The 20,515-nt window shown below is 52.0% G+C and overlaps 1 protein-coding gene across 4 annotated transcripts; it reads left to right on the top strand.

Annotated features, from left to right (window-relative positions):
- Positions 1-1,623: 1,623 nt before the first annotated feature.
- ENKD1 (enkurin domain containing 1) lies at positions 1,624-18,847 on the top strand. 4 transcript variants are annotated; one of them, XM_061369089.1, is made up of 8 exons: positions 1,624-1,652; positions 6,177-6,301; positions 6,589-6,801; positions 8,060-8,232; positions 15,627-15,788; positions 16,877-17,046; positions 17,946-18,082; positions 18,550-18,847. In XM_061369089.1, the coding sequence occupies exons 2-8, from the start codon at positions 6,217-6,219 to the stop codon at positions 18,708-18,710; spliced, it is 1,101 nt and encodes a 366-aa protein (XP_061225073.1). In that variant the 5' UTR covers positions 1,624-1,652; positions 6,177-6,216; the 3' UTR covers positions 18,711-18,847. The 4 variants fall into 4 exon arrangements, 3 of the variants coding, with proteins under 3 accessions (XP_061225073.1, XP_061225074.1, XP_061225071.1); XM_061369090.1 differs by lacking the exon at positions 1,624-1,652 and adding an exon at positions 3,910-4,178; XM_061369087.1 differs by lacking the exon at positions 1,624-1,652 and adding an exon at positions 5,475-6,069.
- Positions 18,848-20,515: the final 1,668 nt, after the last annotated feature.

Genomic DNA, 20,515 nt, shown 5'->3' on the forward strand with positions numbered 1-20,515 from the left:
AGCAAACAACAGCTTGATGGAGAGCACACTCCAACATGGGTTTGTTTTGGAAAATAACAGTTCAGCTGCATGAATTGGAAAGAAAATCACAGAAAGGAGAAAGTATTTCACCACAGTATGTATATACCTCAATCCTTGTTCCGTACCTGCCCTCCATGGTTTTCTTTCATGTCATACACCAAGTTACACATTGAAGTTTGGATACCAGGGAATCCAGTCCCACAGCTGCAGGAGATTTTTGCCTGGTATGGATGCTTTGATGCACTGCACCACCTTGCTCTGAGCCCCTTGTCTCAGTAGGCACATGAGTAGAAGCTAGCTCTAGAGACTGACTTCCTTGGTCCTGTGGAAGGTTGGGATATGTAGAATCCCAGATTGGTTTGGGTTGGAAGGGACCTTAAAGCTCATCCAGCTCCAAACCCCTACCATGGGCAGGGACACCTTTCACTAGAGCAGGTTGCTCCAAGCCCCATCCAACCTGGCCTTGAACACTGCCAGGGATGGGGCAGCCACAGCTTCTCTGGGCACCCTGTGCCAGGGCCTCAGCACCCTCACAGGGAAAAATTTATTCCTTATATCCAACCTAAATCTCTCCTGTTTAAGTCTGAACCCATTGCCCCCTGTCCTATCACTACAGTCCCTGATGCAGAGTCCCTCTCCACCATCACTGTAGGCCCCCTTCAGATACTGGAGCTGCTCTAAGGTCTCCCCTTCAGGAGCCTTCTCTTCTCCAGGCTGCCCCAGCCCAGCTCTCTCAGCCTGGCTCCAGAGCAGAGCTGCTCCAGCCCTCGCAGCATCTCCGTGGCCTCCTCTGGACTCCCTCCAACAGCTCCACGTCCTTCTTGTGCTGCTGCCCCAGAGCTGGGCACAGGACTGCAGGGGGGGTCTCCCCACAGTGCAGTGGAGGGGCAGAATCCCCTCCCTAACCTGCTGCTCACACTGGGGATGCAGCCCCGCACATCGGGGGGATCTGGGCTCAAGTGCACACTGAAGCTGGGTCATGGGGAGCTTCTCATCACCCAACACCCCAAGTCCTCCTCAGGGCTGCTCCATCCTTCCCTGTCCACCCTGGGGATTTCTGCTGGGGACTGCGCCGACCCAGGTGTAGGACCTCACACCTGCACATGTTGAACACATGAGGCTCTCGTGGTCCCACCTCTTCAGCCGTCCCATGCCCCCCTGGATCTTATCCCTTCCCTCCAGTGTATCGACCACAATACACAGCTTAGTATCCCCACAGACATGCTGAGCGTGCTCGATCCCACCGGCCATGTCCCCGACAGGAGCCCTTTGGCTCCTTCCCCAGGTCCTGGAGGAGGGTGCGATTCGGAGCCTCCCCAAAGCCCCGGGAACGGAGATGCTGCGGCAGGGCCGGGCCGGGGAAGGGGACTGGTCCCCTGGGGTCGCCGAGGGCGAGAGCGGAGGCGGGCGCTGAGGCGCTCCAGTGCCGCGGACATGCCGCCCGCCCGGCGCTCCGCCGGGTCCGCCCCTCCCGTCGGAAGCGGCGGTTGCCGGGCACCGCGCCGGCGCCGGGCCTGGCCCTCGGCTACCGGACCCGCTGCAGGCCCCGCCGCAAGCCGCGGCCTCCCCGGCCTGGCGTAAGGCCCGTCCTTGTACCCGCGGCCGGGAGAACTGCTCCTTGGCCTCCCTCGGTGAGTGCTCGGGAGCCCCCGTGCCCCCGCCGGCGCTGTTCCCCGGGTGGCAGCGGGACCTCGGGCCGGCAGAGGCGGGGGGCAGTGCGGAGGCGGGGCTGGGGCCGCCGTGCCCCTTCCGAAGGCAGCCGGGCTGGAGCTTGCAGCCCCTGTACAGTGTCGCTGCACCCGCCTGGGGGAAACGCTGGGGCCTCCTGGCTGGTTCTGCTCCCTTGTGTCGCGTTTCTTGCAGCGCTTCCCCGGGCAACCCCTTCCCAGGGGATGCAGCCCAGGAAGGGTTTTGCAGGGATATGCGGTGGTGTTCAAGTGGGGTCTTGGATGTTGGTACGGGCCCCAAAACAGGGTTCGTATTGATTCCCCATGACGGCACAGCCAGAGCAGGCTGTAGGGTGCAGCACGAGGTCGACTTTCCATTGCTGGATGCAGTGTTGCACATGAGCTCCTGTAATCTCAGCACCTCCTTGCATCAAAGGACCCCACGGGTTAGGGTGGGGCCTCTCCTGCATCATCATCCTTTCTGGCTCTGGGAGAGGACTGGCAGGGCTCAAGGCCAGGTTGGACAGGGCTTGGAGCAGCCTAGTCTAGTGGAAGGTGTCCCTGCCCGTGGCAGGGGGTTGGAGCTGGGTGCGCTTTATGGTCCCTTCTAATGCAAGCCAGTCTGGGATTCTGTGATTCTCTGACTTTGCTGCGCTTCTGCAGTGCCTTTGCCCACCATCCAGTGCAGAGTGTGGCCGTCATTCCAGGCTGCTCCTTGAGCAGACAGTGCAAGCTGCCTCTGTTCCTAAAGGACTACTGGTGGACATGTGCCTAGCTCCCAAGGAACATGTTCCACATGCAGATGCCAGTATCACACTTGGCCATACCTGTCCCTCTTTGTCTTTAGAGAGACAGAAGAGAAAAGGGGGCTTTGTGACTGGCAGGTGGGGAAGTTCCTGAGGGAACCTGTATGATGAATACCATTAAAAGGAGAATATTAATCTCTCCCATTGTAGTCTGCAAGGGGAAAGCATAAGCATGGGCTAACATCACAGGGTAAATTCACAGCGCATTGACCTAATTTCCTGATCCCTGATTCTGCAGGAGCTATGGTCCCAGATATGTGTGCCCACCTGTTTTGGTGCAGTCCTCGAGCACAGAGTTCTGCTGGTGCTACTTCTCATTTCAACTAAAACTACTGAGGGAGAGAGCAGACAAGATCAGCTGCATGGAGATTAGCTTTTTGATATTCTGCAGATGACTTGCTCTGCTTATCACAGTTTATCACAGCTGTGGGATTTTTTCCCCCGTGTTTTTTGCAGAGATTGGCTTACAAAGGCATGAAGCGGGGCTTGCTTCAGCTCTGTGAGTGGTAGCAAATTCCTGGCCAGGGACTCAGGCACAGTGGAAATGTGGTCTGTGAAGAAGAGGGAATGCTTCAAAAGCAGATGCAGCAGGTTCCAGGCTGAGAAAAAAAACTGCCAAAGCCTTGTCCCTTTCCATGTTTTGTAGTTTCCTTAACTACAGTGCCAAAAACAAGGCACAAAAGGAAGCTGTGGTTCGTACAGGTGCCGAAAGATCTCAGTTTACCTGGGGGATAAGTACCATTTCTGCCACTTGGTGAGTTGGGGCAGAGGGCACAAAGAGTTGAATTAATGGGGCACTCTGGGAGGGGTAGGGCTGGATTCTGCTTTGCTTGACTCCTAGGCCAGGGTTAAATGGTGGTGGGGAAGTGGGCACAGCGGCACTCAGGTCGGTGAGTGAAGCAATGCTGAAGTTGTTAGGTTACTGTGGCAACTGCCCTGCACCTCTTGAGGCTGTGTGAGGCAGGGAGCAGGGTTGGTGCAGCCCTGTGGCTAGGAGGCTGCTCTGATTGTGAGTTCTGCAGTCTGCAAGGGCGATAAGAAGAGAGAGGAGGCAAACATGTACCTGTGTCTTTGCCAGGATTTAACCCCTCTGTCTGCATCTCAGCCTACCAGTGCTCTAAGTAGTTTCTTTCTGGTGGCAACAGATCAGATACTGTATTCTTAATGCTTAAGTTTCTAAGGTGGTGATAGAGAAGATGCCTTCCTGGGTGCAAATTTAAGTGTGGCTGAGACAGTGATCAGATCACTGCTGGAAGGGGCTGACCCTGGTCCCTCTTCCTTTCTCCTCTGAGTTCATAAGCACATGCTCCTACCGTGTTTCTCCTGCGCTTGCTCCATTGTCCCTCTGATCCCTCTGTGGACGTTACAGCGAGGTTGCTTTCGGACAGAAGGTTAAATGGAGAGAAAACTAACCCAGAAAAAGAAGTGTTGAATCAACTGAGCGCAGGACCATTTGCACTACAAGGCTGTCACAAGAGATGAAGCAGAAGGATGGGAATAGCAGCAGAGAGTGTCCACACATAACCTTTTGGCAGAAGTGAGCTATGAGAAGTATCCTCAAATACTCCCATGACTGGTAGGAGTAAAGCAGCAGCTTGGGAAGGCTGTTCTCATCATTGGTAGCTGAGCCTTGGCTGCTCCTCGGGGCTAGGAGACTGATACAAGGGGCTTGTGTCCCACGCAGGTGAGTGCACTGCTGGTACCTAGATAGGCAAGATGCTTATCATTGTAGTAAGGTTCTCTGATCTTGCAAGATCCCAATCCAGAGTTGATGTGATTTGCAAATCAGGGAGTGGGTGTCATTTGCAAATTCCCTGCAGCAGGGCAGGATGCTGTTGGGACGTGCAATGTGATTATGTGACTTGTCTGAAGGTATAGAATGAGCTTTCCGTCCCCCGCCGCCCATCAGCTTGCCTTTCCTCCTTCAATCCCCCACAACAATTGCCTGCTCTGGTAACAGGTCATGATTTCAGCCTGTCATTTTGTGTGTAAATTGCTGGGTTTGAACATGAGTTCAGACCAAGATCAGACGTGAACTTCAAGGCCAGTAGCTGTTCTGGAGGGACCTCATGTTACATGGTGGTGGTGTTGTTTTCTGGAGTACAAGAGCCTCTACTTAAGTACTTGCTCAGTACTGACAACAGTCAGTAAGCCTGAGTTTAGTGGGATCCATTATCAAGGAGATTAAATAGTATCAAACCCCATGTCATTTTACCTTAGGCTGAGGGTCTGTGTTTGCTCTTCAGAAACAGCTTTTCCAGAGCAGCTGGGTACAGACTGTACCTGCGTGCTGGCATGCAGTCATCAACATTGCTTACCTTGCCTCTGCAATTGTATCTGAGAGATGAATAACAGATTTTCAGTAATGGGTCTCATGTCAACAGGGGTGATTTAGCAAGCAAGACTGCAGTGCATTAGTTGCCATGACTCAGACTCACCCAGCCTTGTACTGGTGGTTTCTTGGTTTCTAAATGAAATCACAGAAGCTGCATCCTGGTGATGCTGCTGTGTTGAGATCCTGAAGAGGGTTCTTCCTGTCGATGTCCCTCAGAAATCTTTAAGTTACTGCCTGAGGAGTCAGGGCATGCAGGTTTAGCCCCAGCTCTTACAGCAGTGACTCCAGCCAAGCTGCCCTGGTGTGTGTCAAAATCATGGCATGACTCTGAGGAGGGATTGAGGCTTTTACGGCACCTGCCAAAAGCTCACCAGTGGTCTGTGTCTGTTCCTGTGTCATCTTGCATCCTCGTTTTCTGAGCAGGCAGGAAGTCCCTCAAGCTTCACACAGGCAATAGAATGCTGTCCATGAGATCTTCATGAGTGATGCTAGCCACTGCTGTGCTGGGAGGATCTGTGCTTCTGTGGTTGTGGGGAGGAGAGAGACAGCAGGGACCAGGGCAGGGATCTGTGGATCTGTGCTTGTCCAGCAGTTAATGTTGAAAAGTTCTTTAGTAATGAAAAAGATGTTTTCTAAACAGGTAACTCTGGTCTCCCTAGACCAGCTGGACTCCTTTAATCTTGGGGCTCTTGCCCAGAAATTCAACATCTGCCCCTACATGGTCCTGCAGTCAAATGTTTTTTCTCAGGTCCTTTTGAGATTCAGCCCCAGCCTGCTCAAGGGTGGTGACAGCGCTGGTGTGTGTCTTGTGGAGGATAGAGCAGAGAGTTTACCTGTGTGGGGTACGAGCTTCAGCTCACTTTGTGTATGTTGTGTTTGAACCACAGGAGCTATTTAGAAAGAGCCTAAGGAACAAGATAGTTCAAATCTAAGGCTAAAATGTCTCAGACGGTATCCAGCTACCCTGTGTTTCACTAAAGGCACAAAGGGCAGTTATAGCAGCTCAGGTCTTGCTTGCATGTCTGCAATGAATGTTCCTCTATGGAAGAGCAGAGCCAGGAAGGATTTTCTGTACTGCAGATACCAATACCACAGGAACTGTAGACATTTCAGGTTTGATGCTGGTAAAAATGCTGATTAGCCCCACAACAGGGACAGTACTGCTGGATCCCTTGCTTCACCTCCATAGAGTCCAATTTGGGGTGATTTGTGGTTTCCTACCTGCAGTTTATCTCTGTAGGTGAGTGCAAGCTCTCTAATGAAGGTCAGAAGCTCACATATATATATACATATATATAAATGTGGATTTTCGGTGACTCAGTGAGCCCTGTTCATTGCTGTTCTCAGTGGTGGCTGGTTCCTGTGGAGGAGGCAGAGCCACAGCAGGATGTGTGAAGGGCCATCCAGGATTTGTGGACCCATTCCTCCAGACCCTACACTCTTTCCAGACTATTACAAACGCCCCTTCTCAGGTGAGTCCTTGCTGCTTGTTAGGGATGTATGCTTTTGTACTGTGGCTTGGCACAGCTTGCCCGTTCGATGTCCTTACTCTTTGACATCCTCAACAGTCTCCACTCACTCTGGTGCAGGTGCTGGCTCATGGATAGTGATCCTAAAGGTGGTGTGTACAGCTGGTCAAAAGATTGGAAAGCATAAGGTAGAGGTGGATAAGGGGTTTTCAGCATTGTTTGTAGGCTGTGGGTGAAGAAAAACAGCAGGCAAGATGGTTTCCTGATAATTTCTTTTTCTTTCTCTGTAGCTCGAGGGAGGCTGGAAGGGAATGCTCTGAAGCTGGGTTTTAGCTCTGACCCTCTGGATCCAGTTCCTAACCCATACAGTGCCCGCCAAGTCCAACCAGCCCCTCGCATTCGCCCCAGTGGAAAGGATTTCCTGGAGAAGGGACGGAAGGGGACGCTTAGTCTCTTATTGCAGCTTGAAGGGCTCTCCCTTGATGGGAGGCTGCCAGTTGAGAGTAAGTACAGCTGAGCTGCTGCTGGCCTGAGCTGCGTTTGGTGCCAGGGATGAAGCATCAGGGTTTTGGCTGGATTCCTCAGCTCTGCTTCCTGAGGAGAGCTTGAGATTTGCAGTTCCAGTCACTCCATCTCCTGCATTTGGCCTGGCAGTTGTGTCCCTGGACCATCACCGGTGTGGGACCCACTGCTCCTGTGACCTTCCTGATTCCAGTCTGGCCCAGGTCTGGAATGGGAAGGGAGACTGTAGAAAAGAAGGTGTTTAATTTGTATTTGAGGAACTAGCCATGGATGAGAGGCTATTGAGAGGTGCTGGAAACAAATAAAGCCCTTCTAGTTTGCTGTTTCTGAATACAACCAGTACCTTTACAGTCAAACTTAAAAATGGATTGGGTGAAATCTTAATGAATAGAGGGTGTTCAATCTGGGGAATTCCTTGTTAGTGAACAAATCCAGGCAGGATTTGGGAAGACTGTGTGTGTGGATACTGGAAATACCTGCAAAACATGTTCTCTTCTCCAGGGGGATCACCCAGAGTACATTCAGAAGTCCAGAAAGGAGATAAGGCTGAGCACTGGGTGTCTGATTTACTTCATATGTTGGAATTGCCCCTGCCTGGTGCCAGTGTGGTGGCTGCCAGCTGAACTGCTGTGCCAGAGCAAGAGAGGAATGAGGGTCTGGTTGTGTCAGCTGAGATCTTCCCCATTTTGGAGAGCCCAAAGGATTGTTTTTGATTCAAAATCAACAAATACAGTCCGTAGTCTTGCTTATGTGCCCTTGGATGTGGGACAACAGCTGACCCTGAAACCAGGAAGAGTGCCAGTTTAAGGCTCTGCAGCTCCATTAACCATTCAGAAACACCATGGATGCTGAACTGGGAATTGACCTTGCTCTCAAGAGGATGCTGGTATGGCTTGTTCAAATGGGACATAGTCCATAGTCCCAAATGGGACAAGTGAGCCACAGCCTCTCAGAACAAGGGAGTCTGTGAACACCAGTAATGTGCACAGACTTCTGACAGTGCTCAGCTGGGCACTGTGGCATCCTCTGGCAGAAGAGGGTCAATCCTGGAGTGTGCATCTGACATGGGGAAGAATGCACAGCTTGTCTAGTCTGCAGAGAAGGGGAGAGCTTGCTATTGTATGGGTGGTTAGACCAGCTTTGGAGACAGAGCTGTGGGCTCTGGTGCCAGCGCTCCAAAAGCCTGAATCCCTGGGTAGTGTCTGAGGGGTGAAGGCTATGTCTCCCCTTGCTGTGCAGGGAAAGAGTCCAAGGATCATGAGAAAGAAAATGTAAGGAGGATAAAAGAGATTCAGAAGAAGTACAAAGAGAAGGAGCAAGCACAGGAGCACAGCAAGCCCAAGCCTGTGAAAGCTCTCTGGAAATCCCAGAAATATGAAAACGTGGAGTCAAAGGTGAAGGCCAAACTCCAGGTCAGTACCCACTCAGCTCTTGAGCTATCTGGGCCTGGGGTGCAGTTCAGCCCTGAGGCTCCGTGGGAAAGTGGACGTGGGGGTGTCCCAGAACCACTGGATCTGGGGCAACTCAGTGATGAAGCATGGAGGACAAATGTGACAGAGGGGCTGTGTGCTGAGCAAGAATGTGGCGTCTGGCTCCAGAGAGTGATTGCTGTAATAATCCATGTCCTGTCCAGCCCAGAAGATCTCTCATGCAGGAGAAGCTGAGAGGGGGAAAATGTCATCACACCCTCTGCCTGCAGGCTCCTGCTTGGCCTCCTGGGGATATACAGGCTTCCACTCACAGCTATATTCCCAATCTAAAGGTGTATCCAGCTGTCTTTTCAGCTTCCTGGTGTTTGGGGCAACACTTGTCTGGGGTTAGTGCCAAAGGGCTGTGGTATTCTGTCCCATGGATCATGGTCCTCGGAGGTTTGTCTTCAGGCTGCATCAAACCTCAGTCCAACTCTTACCACCCTGTGGACACACAGCGGGCTGTATGTCTCCAGATTCTTCTCCGAGTGATTGTTATGGTGAATAACCTGTGTGCCATGGGGGCACACAGCATCTCCAGGCAATCAGGGTGGAGTTCTTACAGATGAGCACAACTGCAGGGGTGTATGTACCTCCTGTGCTTGTGACGAGAAGGGCTGTGGGGCCGGGCCTTGTTTCCTCAGGCTTTCTCAGCTGCTGAAATGAGCAAATGTGTGGCCTTGTGAAGGTTTTGGGTTGGTGTTTGCCTCTTTTTCTTTATCTGGGTCATTTTTCCTCCCGTGGTGGGTTCCTGGTGTTTAAATGGTGCCTCTGTCAGAAGGCTTTGCTAAATGCGCTAAAGACACTGCCTTGGTAGAGTTGTACCTGTTTGCACAGAAACGAAAGTGAAGGCCATGGTGGAGGGAAGGAAAGCTCCATCACTATCTTTGGGTGAATCTGTTGTCATAAGTCTGGAAGCCCCTGTGGTCCAGGTGACTTCTTGTATTCCGTTAGCCTCTTCTTTCGTCCAGAAATAAGCACTGTAGCTCTTACAGATGGGGTTGGCTCCTGCTGCACAGCAGCAAGCAGAGGAGTGCTGTGCCACCCCCATCATAGTGACCTCCTGGAGAAGAGGCTCCAGGGCTCCCTTCTGGCTCAGCCTCACATGGGAGAAGCTACTTGAGCAAGTGGCAGTGCAAGGCTCCTGCCTTGGCCAGTGTAACCTTGAACTGTTAGAGCCTGCATTCCCATCAGCCTCGGAAGAGGGCTTTGTCCTTCAAGTCCCTGGTAGCCTTCATGGTCTCCATCTCTCTTCTTTTTGCAGCCCACCAGGCTGTGTGGACAGGAGTGACACAGGGAGCTGCTGCTTGTGCAGACAGTGGGTGCAAGCTGGGTGACACCTCAAGCACTGCCACTTACACAACCCTTCCCTTGGTACTCCCTTGATGAGTTGGAACATCCAAGTTCCTCCTCATCTCTGCATTGCTTCACCCTGGTCCAAAGCAGCCCTCCATCCAACTTTTGACAGTAAAATTATGTGTACTGCTAACAACTGCAAAAATTGGCAAGATGACTTCCAAGCCAATGGTTCCGAATGCTGTGTCCCTTCTTCCCGGTGACACCAACCTCCGTGAGGTCTGTGACCTTTCCACACACGGGAACAAACCCACATGTGCTTTAGGAACACAAGCCTACGCTCTTGTTTGACAAATCCTCTGGGTTAGAGGAAGATTGAGATAATTCTTCTTTTGTTCTGGGGAAGGGGGTGGTCTCTGTGCAGGCAGTTTCTGCGTGGTGTGTTCCTTGTGCTCCAGAGAGAGGTGGCGTGAAGCCCTGGTGCTGACTCATGTTGCTTTAACTATTACTGTGGCTCTCCTGGAGCTGGGGTGTTCCCCTTTGAAGGATCTCCATCTCCTGTGGAGCTGCTGATGCTCAGAGTTTAAATTCAATCTGTTAGAGTGCTTCTTTAATAGAAGAAGGCTTACAGGCTTGACTTAGCAAGCCTGGGTCTGGATTTATGGGCTGCTGCAGTTTGGAGACCTTGATAAGACCCTCTCTTAACAACAGTAATTGACTAATTCCTTCTAAGTATGCATCCCATTTCTGAACTGTGGCCTTTTGAGCTACTCCCTGAGGAGGAGGTGATCCATCAAGGATTGGATTCAGAAGGGGAAGAGGACCGTTTACTATAACAGCTTGAGATGTGGGTAGTTTCTCTGCTTCCTTAATGGCTTTAGTAAGGCACAGGACCCCTTGTCCTCAATCTGAGTAGCACTCTTCAGTTTCTTTAAATGAGGTAGGAGAAAACAGTAGAGGCCTGGCTGGTCCTTGTGGTCCCTTTTGGAACACACCACACAAGAAGCGTGGGGGCAAATCCCCACTCCACTGTTAATGGATCCTGTGGTGCAGTGGGCCTGGTTCCTGATAGTCTTTGAGTTCATCTTTCAGAGGATTAAGGGTTTCTCTAAGTTGTGGAGTCTAGTCACAGTCCTGATTTTTCCAAAGCAGGTTGTATAGTGGGAAAGCAATTACCAAAACCCCTGATGCATGTTTTCACCAATAACGTCATGTGCCTAACAACTATTGTTATTCTGTTTTATTGCCCAAGGTTTGTCCTTCTTGATGCTTGAGAGGTTATCATCAGGTACTGCAACAGCTCCTGCTATCCACCAGACCCCTAAGAATTTAACTTCTTGTCTGGAACCTTGGCAGTTGGAGGGTGGAATGTTTGAGGCCATTTTTATTCAATAGATTCCAGATGGCTGCAGCCCCTTGCCCCTCCCGTTCTTTATTGTCTCCATCCATTAGGATATCATCTATACATTCATATATGTGAACATCTGCTGTCACCTCCACAGGACTGAGGAGCTTGGCCAAGGCACTGTGGGCAATAATGGGGGAATATTTATACCCTTGTGGGAGTTAGTTAAAAGTATACTGCATCCCCTCCCAAGCGAAACCCAACTGGGGTTTGTCTTCTCCCCTTAGGGAAACCATAAAAAACATATCCTTAACATCTGGCGTGGCCATCCAAGGGTGGACAGTCGCCTGTCCTGCTGTCACTGCCGAGGTTAGGCTTGGGACAGCAGCAGTCAACAGTGGAGTATTGCTGTTAAGTTCGCTGGTATCAGTTGATGAACACCACTGGCCATCAGCCTTATGGACTGGCAGGACTGGAGAGTTCCGAGGGGAATATGTATGATCTGGAAAATGTCTTCTCTAGATCTTTAATCACTTTGGAGATGCCCTATTTGGCAGCAGATGCTGAGCGGCACAGGTTGCTCTAGGCTCTGATAGTGCAGCAGCAGCCTGTTAAAGCCTCACAAAAGAAGCTTCTGCTTCTCTGCATTCCAAACTCCACATCCTGCCATGAGGTAGATCACATCCCTTGCCTGCTGGTATGTCAAACCCTCATCTATTTTCCTTGTGAGGGCTCAGAGCCACTTCCACAGCTGCCATCCTTTTCTCACCAGGCAGCCAGAGTTGAGTTTGAGCTCAGGGGAATTTTTCTGCTACACCAGTTATCCCCACTGTACTTACAGCTTTCCTTGATGGGTTAATTCCTCACTTCTCCACTTGCTGCTTGGTTAAAACACTAATATGGGCCTTGAATCAGTTGAAAATCCCAGACTTAGGGGATATGTCTATGGGATCTTAGCAGCAGCCATTAGCAGTTACCACTAGGTGAGTGGGCAGCTGAACCCAAATCCCAGAGTTGTGGATTTTAACCCCTTCAGGTCTTCCCGGTGATGTACCAAAGGGTTAAGGGCACCACTGCTATTTGGGGTTGTGTCATCTTTGTGTCTGCCTGGGCTCCTGACCCTTCCTCTGTTTGGGGGGCTATCAGTGCAGCCGCACTCAGGTACAACGCAGTATCACTCCTCACCAGAGGGCATTTCTTTCTGAGCCCTGAATGGTCTATCACAGAAAGGTTCAAGATCCCAGGGGGGTCCTGCTCATCGTGCTCCATGGCTGCCCAAGTTCTCTCAGAGACTGACTGTGTCCAGGGTGTCTGGTGATCCTCTGAGGAGGACTCTCAGGTGGCCCGGACCTCCTGGAGGTCCCATACCTCTCTTGGGTGCGATCAGCCTTTGGCATTCCCTGTGGCAGCTTGGACAGTGCTTTTCCTGGGGCAGGGACAGACTCTCCTCTTGCCTGGGCTCTACATCCCCCCCCAGAACCCCTCAGTTGGTTATTGAGTGATCGCCCACCAGTCTGTGGTTCAGAACCACTCCTGGACCTCCAAACCTGCTCTTTTCTTCATCACTGCACAGCACCCCATCTTCTGTGGCACAGGCTCTCCACAGATACTCAATCTCCATTTTTGCTCAAAACCTTCCTGCGCAACTCCCTGAGCTCAGGTCCCAACCAGAAACAGTGCCCAACATGGGCCGGGGTCCTGCTGTGCAGACCCATCTGCCTGTCAGTTTTAATGAGAGCTCACATACTCATTTCCTCCAGCTCCACCACCTCTTCAAAGCTCTCATCAGCACCACCCCACCTATCTGTGGGGTCTGTGCCCATAATCAATTGGGACAACACTGGTGGGTCTTTGTGCTCATGCCAGCATAATTTCAATTCTTTGTTCCAATAAATGCTTTTGCTCTCTTTCTCTTCTAAATTCCTGTTCTGAACAGTCCATTTCCAAATAGCTAACTCCTTGCAAAACAATCCTGTGCCTCTACCAAGCCCATGCCCAGGATGGCACACGTGCTCTCTTCACCACCTCCCCCATCTCCACAGTGTTGTTCCATTCTCTCTACTCCTGGGTAAAACCACTTCTCCTTCACCCACTGTACACCCAGGGGAGAAGTGATCATCCGTGCACTTGCCACCTCTCCTCTATGGGCATCCCACTGACTACGCCGGTTTAAATGTAACAGAACCAATAAATAGAGGCTAAATGACATTGGTTGCTCAAACTCGATTCAAGCTCCACCAACATCACCTCCAGATTTGGAATGTCGCATGGATTTGTCACTACACTGCTCGTTCTTAAACTTTATGGCCAGTGATCCAAAATGTACAATCCTTCACCTGAAAAGGCAAGGCTCTTAACCTCAAGGAATCCCCCTGGATGGTGACGTGATCCAAGGGGAGAGTCTCTGACTGCAGACCTGCTGCTCCAAGGAGGAACAACTCCAACAGGCTCTCCAGCCAGGCTCATTTTATACTCTTGTCTCACCTGAGCTGTGATCAGATATGGTCATGTAGCTCCCGTGGGCTCAGGACCCAACTTCCTATTTGTCAGGGCTTTGTTGGGGTGGTTGTACCTGGTATAACTTGTTCAACTTTGAACCAGCCATGCTGTGTAAAGGCATTTCTCATTATCTTACCTGAGAGACCTGGATCCCCTCGCTCCTTCTGCAACAAGACTGATCATCTTTGGAGCCTGATCTGTCCAGGCAGTGCTGAGGGCATTGCATACCCTGGTTCTTGATACTAGAACTAGTCATTTGAGCATCCTATTCCATGTCTGCTAAACTACATGGCCAGGCAACAAGGAATCTGCCTCAAGGGGCCTGCAGTTCAGCTGAGAAAGCAGCTGGGGGCTTGGCTACCTGTGAAGATCTGGAGGCTGCCCTGTACAGTTCCTGTTGCTTCCAACAGCAGAGCAGTTCCCTGGTTGGGTTTATCGTAAGGTCACCCACTTGTCACAATCAACTTTCAGTTTTCAGGGTTTCTGTGTAACAACACTGTCTGAGATGGTCCCCATGCCTTCTGTTAGAGGTCAGGTAGTGTAACCTTGTGCCATTTGTAACCACAGCCTTTGAAGATGCCTGTCATGCTATTCCACTCTCCCCCAAACACCAGACTCCTCCACTCCCCACTCCTCTTTCTGTCTAGAGTAGCATGACCACAGATTTTGGGTGCTGAGCAGAGCAGTACTTGAGACCAGCAGCTCAGCACTTAGCTTTGTGTCTACCTGAGCCTTTTCAGTCAAGTTTGCTTGAATGGGCTCTGGATTTGTGGCACTGGGATGGCTTCAGGGAGCTCAAGTTCTCTTCTGTTGACAACAAGGGAGACTGCCTTGTGTTTCACCTTCAGCGTGCTTTCTCCACATTGCCATGTGCCCCTTTCTCAGGAAGATTTCTGCTTTTTAAGGAGTCATGATCAATGTCAATATGGACAATGGCCCTAACTCTGGTAAGTATCTCTGTTGTTACCTGGTGTTGTTTTCCTTTCATGCCTACCATTTTAGTCAGTAAAAGGACTCTCCAGTCAATGCTATGTGCATATTTGATCCAAATGTGTGGTTTGGTTGATACGCTGGAGGGAAGGAATGCCATCCAGAGGGACCTTGACACGCTTGTGAGGTGGGCTGATGCCAACCTCATGAAGTTTAACCATGCCAAGTGCAAGGTCCTACGCCTGGGTCGGAGCAATCCCAGGCACAGCTACAGGCTGGGCAGAGAAGAGATTCAGAGCAGCCCAAGGAGAAGGACTTGGGGGTGCTGGTCGATGAGAAAATGAACATGAGCCAGCTTCAGTGTGTGCTTGCAGCCCAGAAAGCAACCGTATCCTGGGCTGCATCAAAAGGAGTGTGACCAGCAGGTCAAAGGAGGTGATCCTGCCCCTGTGCTCTGCTCTCGTGAGACCTCACCTGGAGTATTGTGTGCAGTTCTGGTGTCCTCAATATAAAAAGGACATGGAACTGTTGGAACAAGTCCAGAGGAGGGCCACGAGGATGATCAGGGGACTGGAGCACCTCCCATATGAAGATTGGCTGAGAAAGTTGGGGCTGTGCAGCCTGGAGAAGAGAAGGCTGTGTGGAGACCTCACAGCAGCCTTCCAGTATCTGAAGGGGGCCTATAGGGATGCTGGGGATGGACTCTTCATTAGGGACTGTAGTGATAGGACAAGGGGTAATGGGTTAAAACTGAAACAGGGGAAGTTTAGATTGGATATAAGGAGGAAATTCTTTCCTGTGAGGGTGGTGAGGCACTGGAATGGGTTGCCCAGGGAGGTTGTGAATGCTCCATCCCTGGCGGTGTGCAAGGCCAGGTTGGGCAGAGCCTTGGGTGAGATGGTTTAGAGCGAGGTGTCCCTGCCCATGGCAGGGGGGTTGGAACTTGATGATCTTAAGGTCCTTTCCAACCCTAACTATTCTATTATATGATTCAGCAGATTTCCCCCCCCTTATTTAGTGTTCCTTTACACAGTTCAGTTGCCAGGTCTGGATTTGTTGCTGTAGGCAGCCAGTTTGGCCTTTGCTGGCTGAGTCCAGATTGACTTCCCCCACCAGCTCCTGCCAAGTCATGGCAGAAAGAGCGTGCTGTCATCTGCCTGCTGGAAACTTGTGGTTGAGCCTGTGGTTGACCTCCCAAGCTTTCTTGGATTGGTTTCTCTTTTCTCCAGCCTGCCTCCACCATTTGATCTTTTCTTGCCTCTCCCAGGAGAGCTCCCCACCTCCAAATCCAGAGGCTCTGAAATTCCTGAGGGCATATTCTCGCTGTGGTCCTGGGATCAAGCCACGCAGATCGCTGTCCCCAGGGCCTGCCAGAATGAAAACAGGAGCAGACACAGAGGATCCAGAGGCACTGGGTGCTGAAATCAAGGTGAGTTGCACACTGACTGCATCCATCCACCCCTGGCACTTAACTTTGCTCCTGTTTTGCACTTTTCATGTGTTCTTCTAAAGTGTTGAGTCAGGTATGCTGTGTGAACAGGGAGATCTGTAAATAGTCTTCCTGGCTGAAGGGAAGGAGCAGGGTCTTGGTCACTGTGTTCAAGGATTGCTAATGCTACCTCTGGCTTCACCCCTACTCATAGTTAAAGTTCCCTTTGAAAATCCCACCTCCTCACTGTACAAGTGCCATTGATCTCCAGTCTGCTCTTTGTAGGGCTTTGCAGGAGGTCTTGGGGATTTGGGGGCTGCTCCCACCGTAATCAAAGGAACGGTGGCTCCTGGATGTTAGATAAAAAATTGGGAAAATGTGTGAGCTTTTTAGAAAGGAAGGTTAAATAAGTACCAACAGTTAAACCTTTCCGGTGGTCTGTCTGGGAGATCCTAAACTGTTCTGTGACTTCTTTCTGTGGCAAGCATGGGGTTGGCAGTCTGTTGGTTCCCAAAGGCCATGGAGGGACTTAATTTAAACAGGGCATAAACTCCTAAGGAGGAAACCCAAGAAAACCTTAAACTTAAACCCAGTGATCTTTTGCCCTGTCTTGGCCACCAGACAAGCTGTGATAGCGAGTGCTGTCATCTGAGGAAATGACCCCAGGGACCAGCTAAGCTCTGCCAGGCTTCTGATGAGGGCCAGAGCAGTTTTAACTCTGACCTTCCAGCTGCCCTGACGGGCTCAGGATACACCAGTAGGAGCTGTGTGGACTACGCCAAGCCTACTTCTTTCTGTCCTTCTGACTTTGAGGGCATGGGGTCAGCCTGAGGACCTCAAAAAAGCCAGTTTTAGGCTTGGCTGTTGGTGCTTGCCGTCTCAAACCACAGTCAACAAACAGCTCTTGCCTGACTATGGCTCCACACCTGAGACGGGGTGGGCTGAGGGTGCGCCCACACCTTCTGCCCTACACCCCCAATCCGGTGTTTTGTGCAGGCGCCTCTTTGCTCTGTCCCTTGTGGGGACAGGGTTTCTGTGTGTGTGTGAGTGTGAGCCAGGCCCTGCTGCCTCCCTCTCTCTCCTTGCAGATGCGGGTGGAGGGCAGGAGCATTGACTTTGTTAAGCACAACGCCCGCAGTGCCAAGCGGGCCCTGCTGCGGCGGTCCCTGTCCGAGCAGGCGCTGGCCGAGCTGCTGCAGCAGAAGCACCGGGAGCAGGAGGACTACAACACGAAGCAAAAGGGCCATGTGCCCCAGTAGTACGTATGCCCTCTCTGCTCCATGAGTCTTTCTGGCTTTCATTCACCCTGTCCCTCAGCTTCTGCATGGAAGGGGGGCTGAGGACAGAAGTGCTCCTGGCATGGGCAAGCAGTGGGATTTACAGTGGCTGGGGAATAAAAGCAGTTCCTCCTGCTTTCTTCACAAGCATCCCATGGCCAGTGTGACTGGGCTCAGAAAGAATCTTGTCTCCTTCCTCCCTGGGTTGCTGTTGTCCGATGGTGCTGACATGGGAACGCTCTGTGCTATGAGAAGTGTGTTCCTACCCCCTGTAAGCCTTGCTCTACGTGACATAGCTTCCATATTACAAGGTCTGGTTTTGGAGAGGCACTTTGATCTGCCTTGCAGTATTCAGCCCTGGACCCAGGGTCCAAGGAACATCCAATAGTGACTTGTCTGTTGGGGTTCTGAGTGGACAGCCTCCTGGTGACCCTGTCCTGTAACTGACCATGGTGTCAGTCCTTCGGCTCCATACTGTGCATGCTGCTCTCTGCCAGCATCCCTGGCTGTGAGCAACTTTGTCCAGCTTCATTCTGTCACTGGCCTGCAGATGGTTTTGAGAGGACTCAGTAGCCTGGGCCAGAAGCAAGAAGCAGAATCCCCTGTCTCCAAAGAGCTTGTGTTGGCCTCAGTGCATCTCTTCCAGCAGTGATTCAATGCACATGGAGCATGTCTGCTGGTCCATGCCTGTCGGCTAAGCCCAGTATACCCCTTCATGGCAGGAGTGTGTGCTGGCAACATGGGTCTCTGTGGTCCTCAGGCACGGATGTTGGGTGAGGTTTGAAGGGCTCAGTTCCTGGCCTCTGCCTGCCTCCCTGGGCACCTCCTTCTGCCAGATGTAATGACACGTGCTTCCTTTGCCTCCCCTCTGCCTTGCCAGCCTGCTGGAGAGGAAGGAGCTGTGGCGCAGAGAGATGGAGGAGCGGCTGCGAAACCTGCCTGATCCCAGCATACCACCTGGTCACACCAAGATGCAAGAGGACCAGCGGCTGGAGACCCTCAGCAGCCTGAAGCAGAGTAAGAGGAAAAGAAACAGGGATTCCAGCTCAGAAAAATGGGTGATTCTAGCCAGGATTTGGGAGATGAGTTCTGGGACACAGGTTTCTGTCACTTGGGAGTTATCTGGACAAAGGCATGTAGTTGGGATGTGAGATGCATGTGTGGAAAGAGCAATTTCCTTCAGGTTGGTAAGCAGGCTTGTCCAATAGACCTGATGTTAGGGTTACTATTGCTCTTAATATGGTAGAAAGATCTTGATTGGAAGGGACCTTCAGAGGTCTGTATTCCATCCTTTGGTTCTTCAAAGATGGTGCAGGTCACTCAGGTCCTCATCCAGCAGAGCTTTCAATGGAAAGATGGGTATTGTAAGTCCGTCTTCCAGTGCTGCCATCATTTTCATGGCTGCGGTGAGGTCATGGGAAAAGGACAGATTTCTTTGCTCTTCCACTTACGCAACTTGTTTGGTTTGGTTTTGTGTTTTGCAGGCCAGGAGCAGCTGGTAAAGGAACTGGTGATGCTGCCAGTGCGGGCAGACACTCTGAGCGTGCAGAAGAGGCGGATGGAGCTGGAGAGGAAGCTCTCCCAAACAGAAGAGGCCATCAAAATTTTCTCGAGGCCCAAGGTCTTCATTAAGCTGGACGCCTGAGCTGGGGTACCAGGGGCCCATGCAGGTGCCAGTGCAGTGTCCAGTGTGCAGCCAGCGTCTCTTGCTCATGCTTCAGTGATGTGTCTGTCCACGGAAAAGGGAGGGGGAATCCCTAATATACCCTCTGTGGTCTGGAGGACAGTTGTCTCTGTGTTGCTTGACTTCTCAGAGATCAGCTCTCTGTTCTGGATCCATGGCATCACCTCTTATTTTCCCACTTTTTCCCACTTCTAGGAACTGGTAGGAGGTCTCCCATGCAGCTGCCTATGGTGTTCCTTGTCCCCCTCTCTCTCCTGAGCTGGCCCATGGTCATGGCTCATTCTGGGCACCTGCAGACTTGTCTGCACAAAACGCTGTGGAGACCTTTGCAGGGATCCTGCTGGGTGAAATGTAGACAGACTTGACCTAAAAGGGATCTCTGGAGGGCTTGGTCATGTCCTGCTCAGCAGAGGGACAGATCCACAGCTGGGGTCCTTCTCCAGCTGATTAACATCTCCAAGGACCGGGCTGCCACCAACGCCTCACTGGGGCTGTATCCAGGCAGTGCCATCCTCAGGGAAACCCTTTTTTCCTCTGAAGTGAAGTCCCATCAGAATGTCCCTCATTGCAGCTTGTGCCTGTTGCCCCATCTCCTTCGCTGAGATGGCTGCCCCAAGCAGGGGTTTGCTCCAACCTGGGGAGGGATTTTGGGGTAGGGGTGTTGTGGAGCAGGGTCCAGCCCTGCCTACAGCACCCTGGGGGGTACTGCAGTGTCCTGGGACATGAGGGGCTGACGCTGCTGCCAATGAATGAAGAAGCTTTTAGTGCTGGAGGAGGTGAAGATGCCAACCTGAAAATCGGCCCCGGTCCCATGGGGCTGCTCTCGGAGCAAATGCTGCAGCCAGGCTGAGCTGGCTGGATGAGAGTGGTGCTGGGGGCTGTGGGCACCAGCCCCATGGCACCTCCCTGCCCATAGTCTGGACTGACCAGCCCTGCTGCCTGCTCTGCTGCTCTGCTGGCCACCCAGAGTGTCACTTGGCTCAGGAGCCCTGGAGCTGCAATCCCTGCTTGCCCCGGGCAGGGCTGTGGCTTTGATGGATAGTCAAAACCTAAACATTTGGCACTGTGTCCTCAGACCCTGAGAGCTGTGGGTCCTTCTCCTCCTCACCCAGCCCCACCACATACCCTTGGCAGCAGCGCTGGCGAGGAGATGCTGTTTGTAGGCCTGGGAGAGCTTGTGCAGACCCTTGACACTGAATCAGCCCTGCAAGGTTTTGGCTATGCCAGGGTCTTGGGACAAGAGCTGCATGGGGTTTGGGGTCAGCAAAAGCAACAGGACACAGTCCCACCTTCCTGTGGAGGGGACTGGCCATGGGGCACGCTCATGCCTGTGTCTAGCATTGCCCCCAGAGCAGGGCTAGGGCACTTAGTGCCCGTGCTGAAGGACGATGCTGCAGGAGGTGTGGTGATGGGGTGAAGATGATCACCACAGATGGTGGCCAGCCATATGGCCAGGCCTGTTCCCACCAGGACAGGAGAAGTAGAAGCTGTCAGCCCCTTGGGTCCATGGGGACTCAGCAGCATCTCTCTGCTGAGGTGTTGCTCCATCCCTTCCTGTGAGCAGGTAGGTGCTGGTCTGAGGCTGGGCCAGGCCAGCAGGAAAGCAAAGGTGAAAGCCACCATCAGCTCAGCACTTTGGTGCTGGGGGAGGAATGGAAGGCTCTGGGAGCCTGCTGGGCTTGGGACTGGAGGAGGATGGAGCTGTGCCATCCAGCATTTGCTGGGGTTGAATGACAGCCGTGGTGCTGCTGCCAGCCCAAGTGCCA

The sequence above is a fragment of the Neopsephotus bourkii genome, unplaced genomic scaffold (genome assembly GCF_033783945.1).
Source record: "Neopsephotus bourkii isolate Nb327-2 ecotype Australia unplaced genomic scaffold, CSIRO-AGI_Nbou_v1 NB_1474, whole genome shotgun sequence".
In the NCBI taxonomy this organism is placed as follows: Eukaryota; Metazoa; Chordata; class Aves; order Psittaciformes; family Psittacidae; genus Neopsephotus; species Neopsephotus bourkii.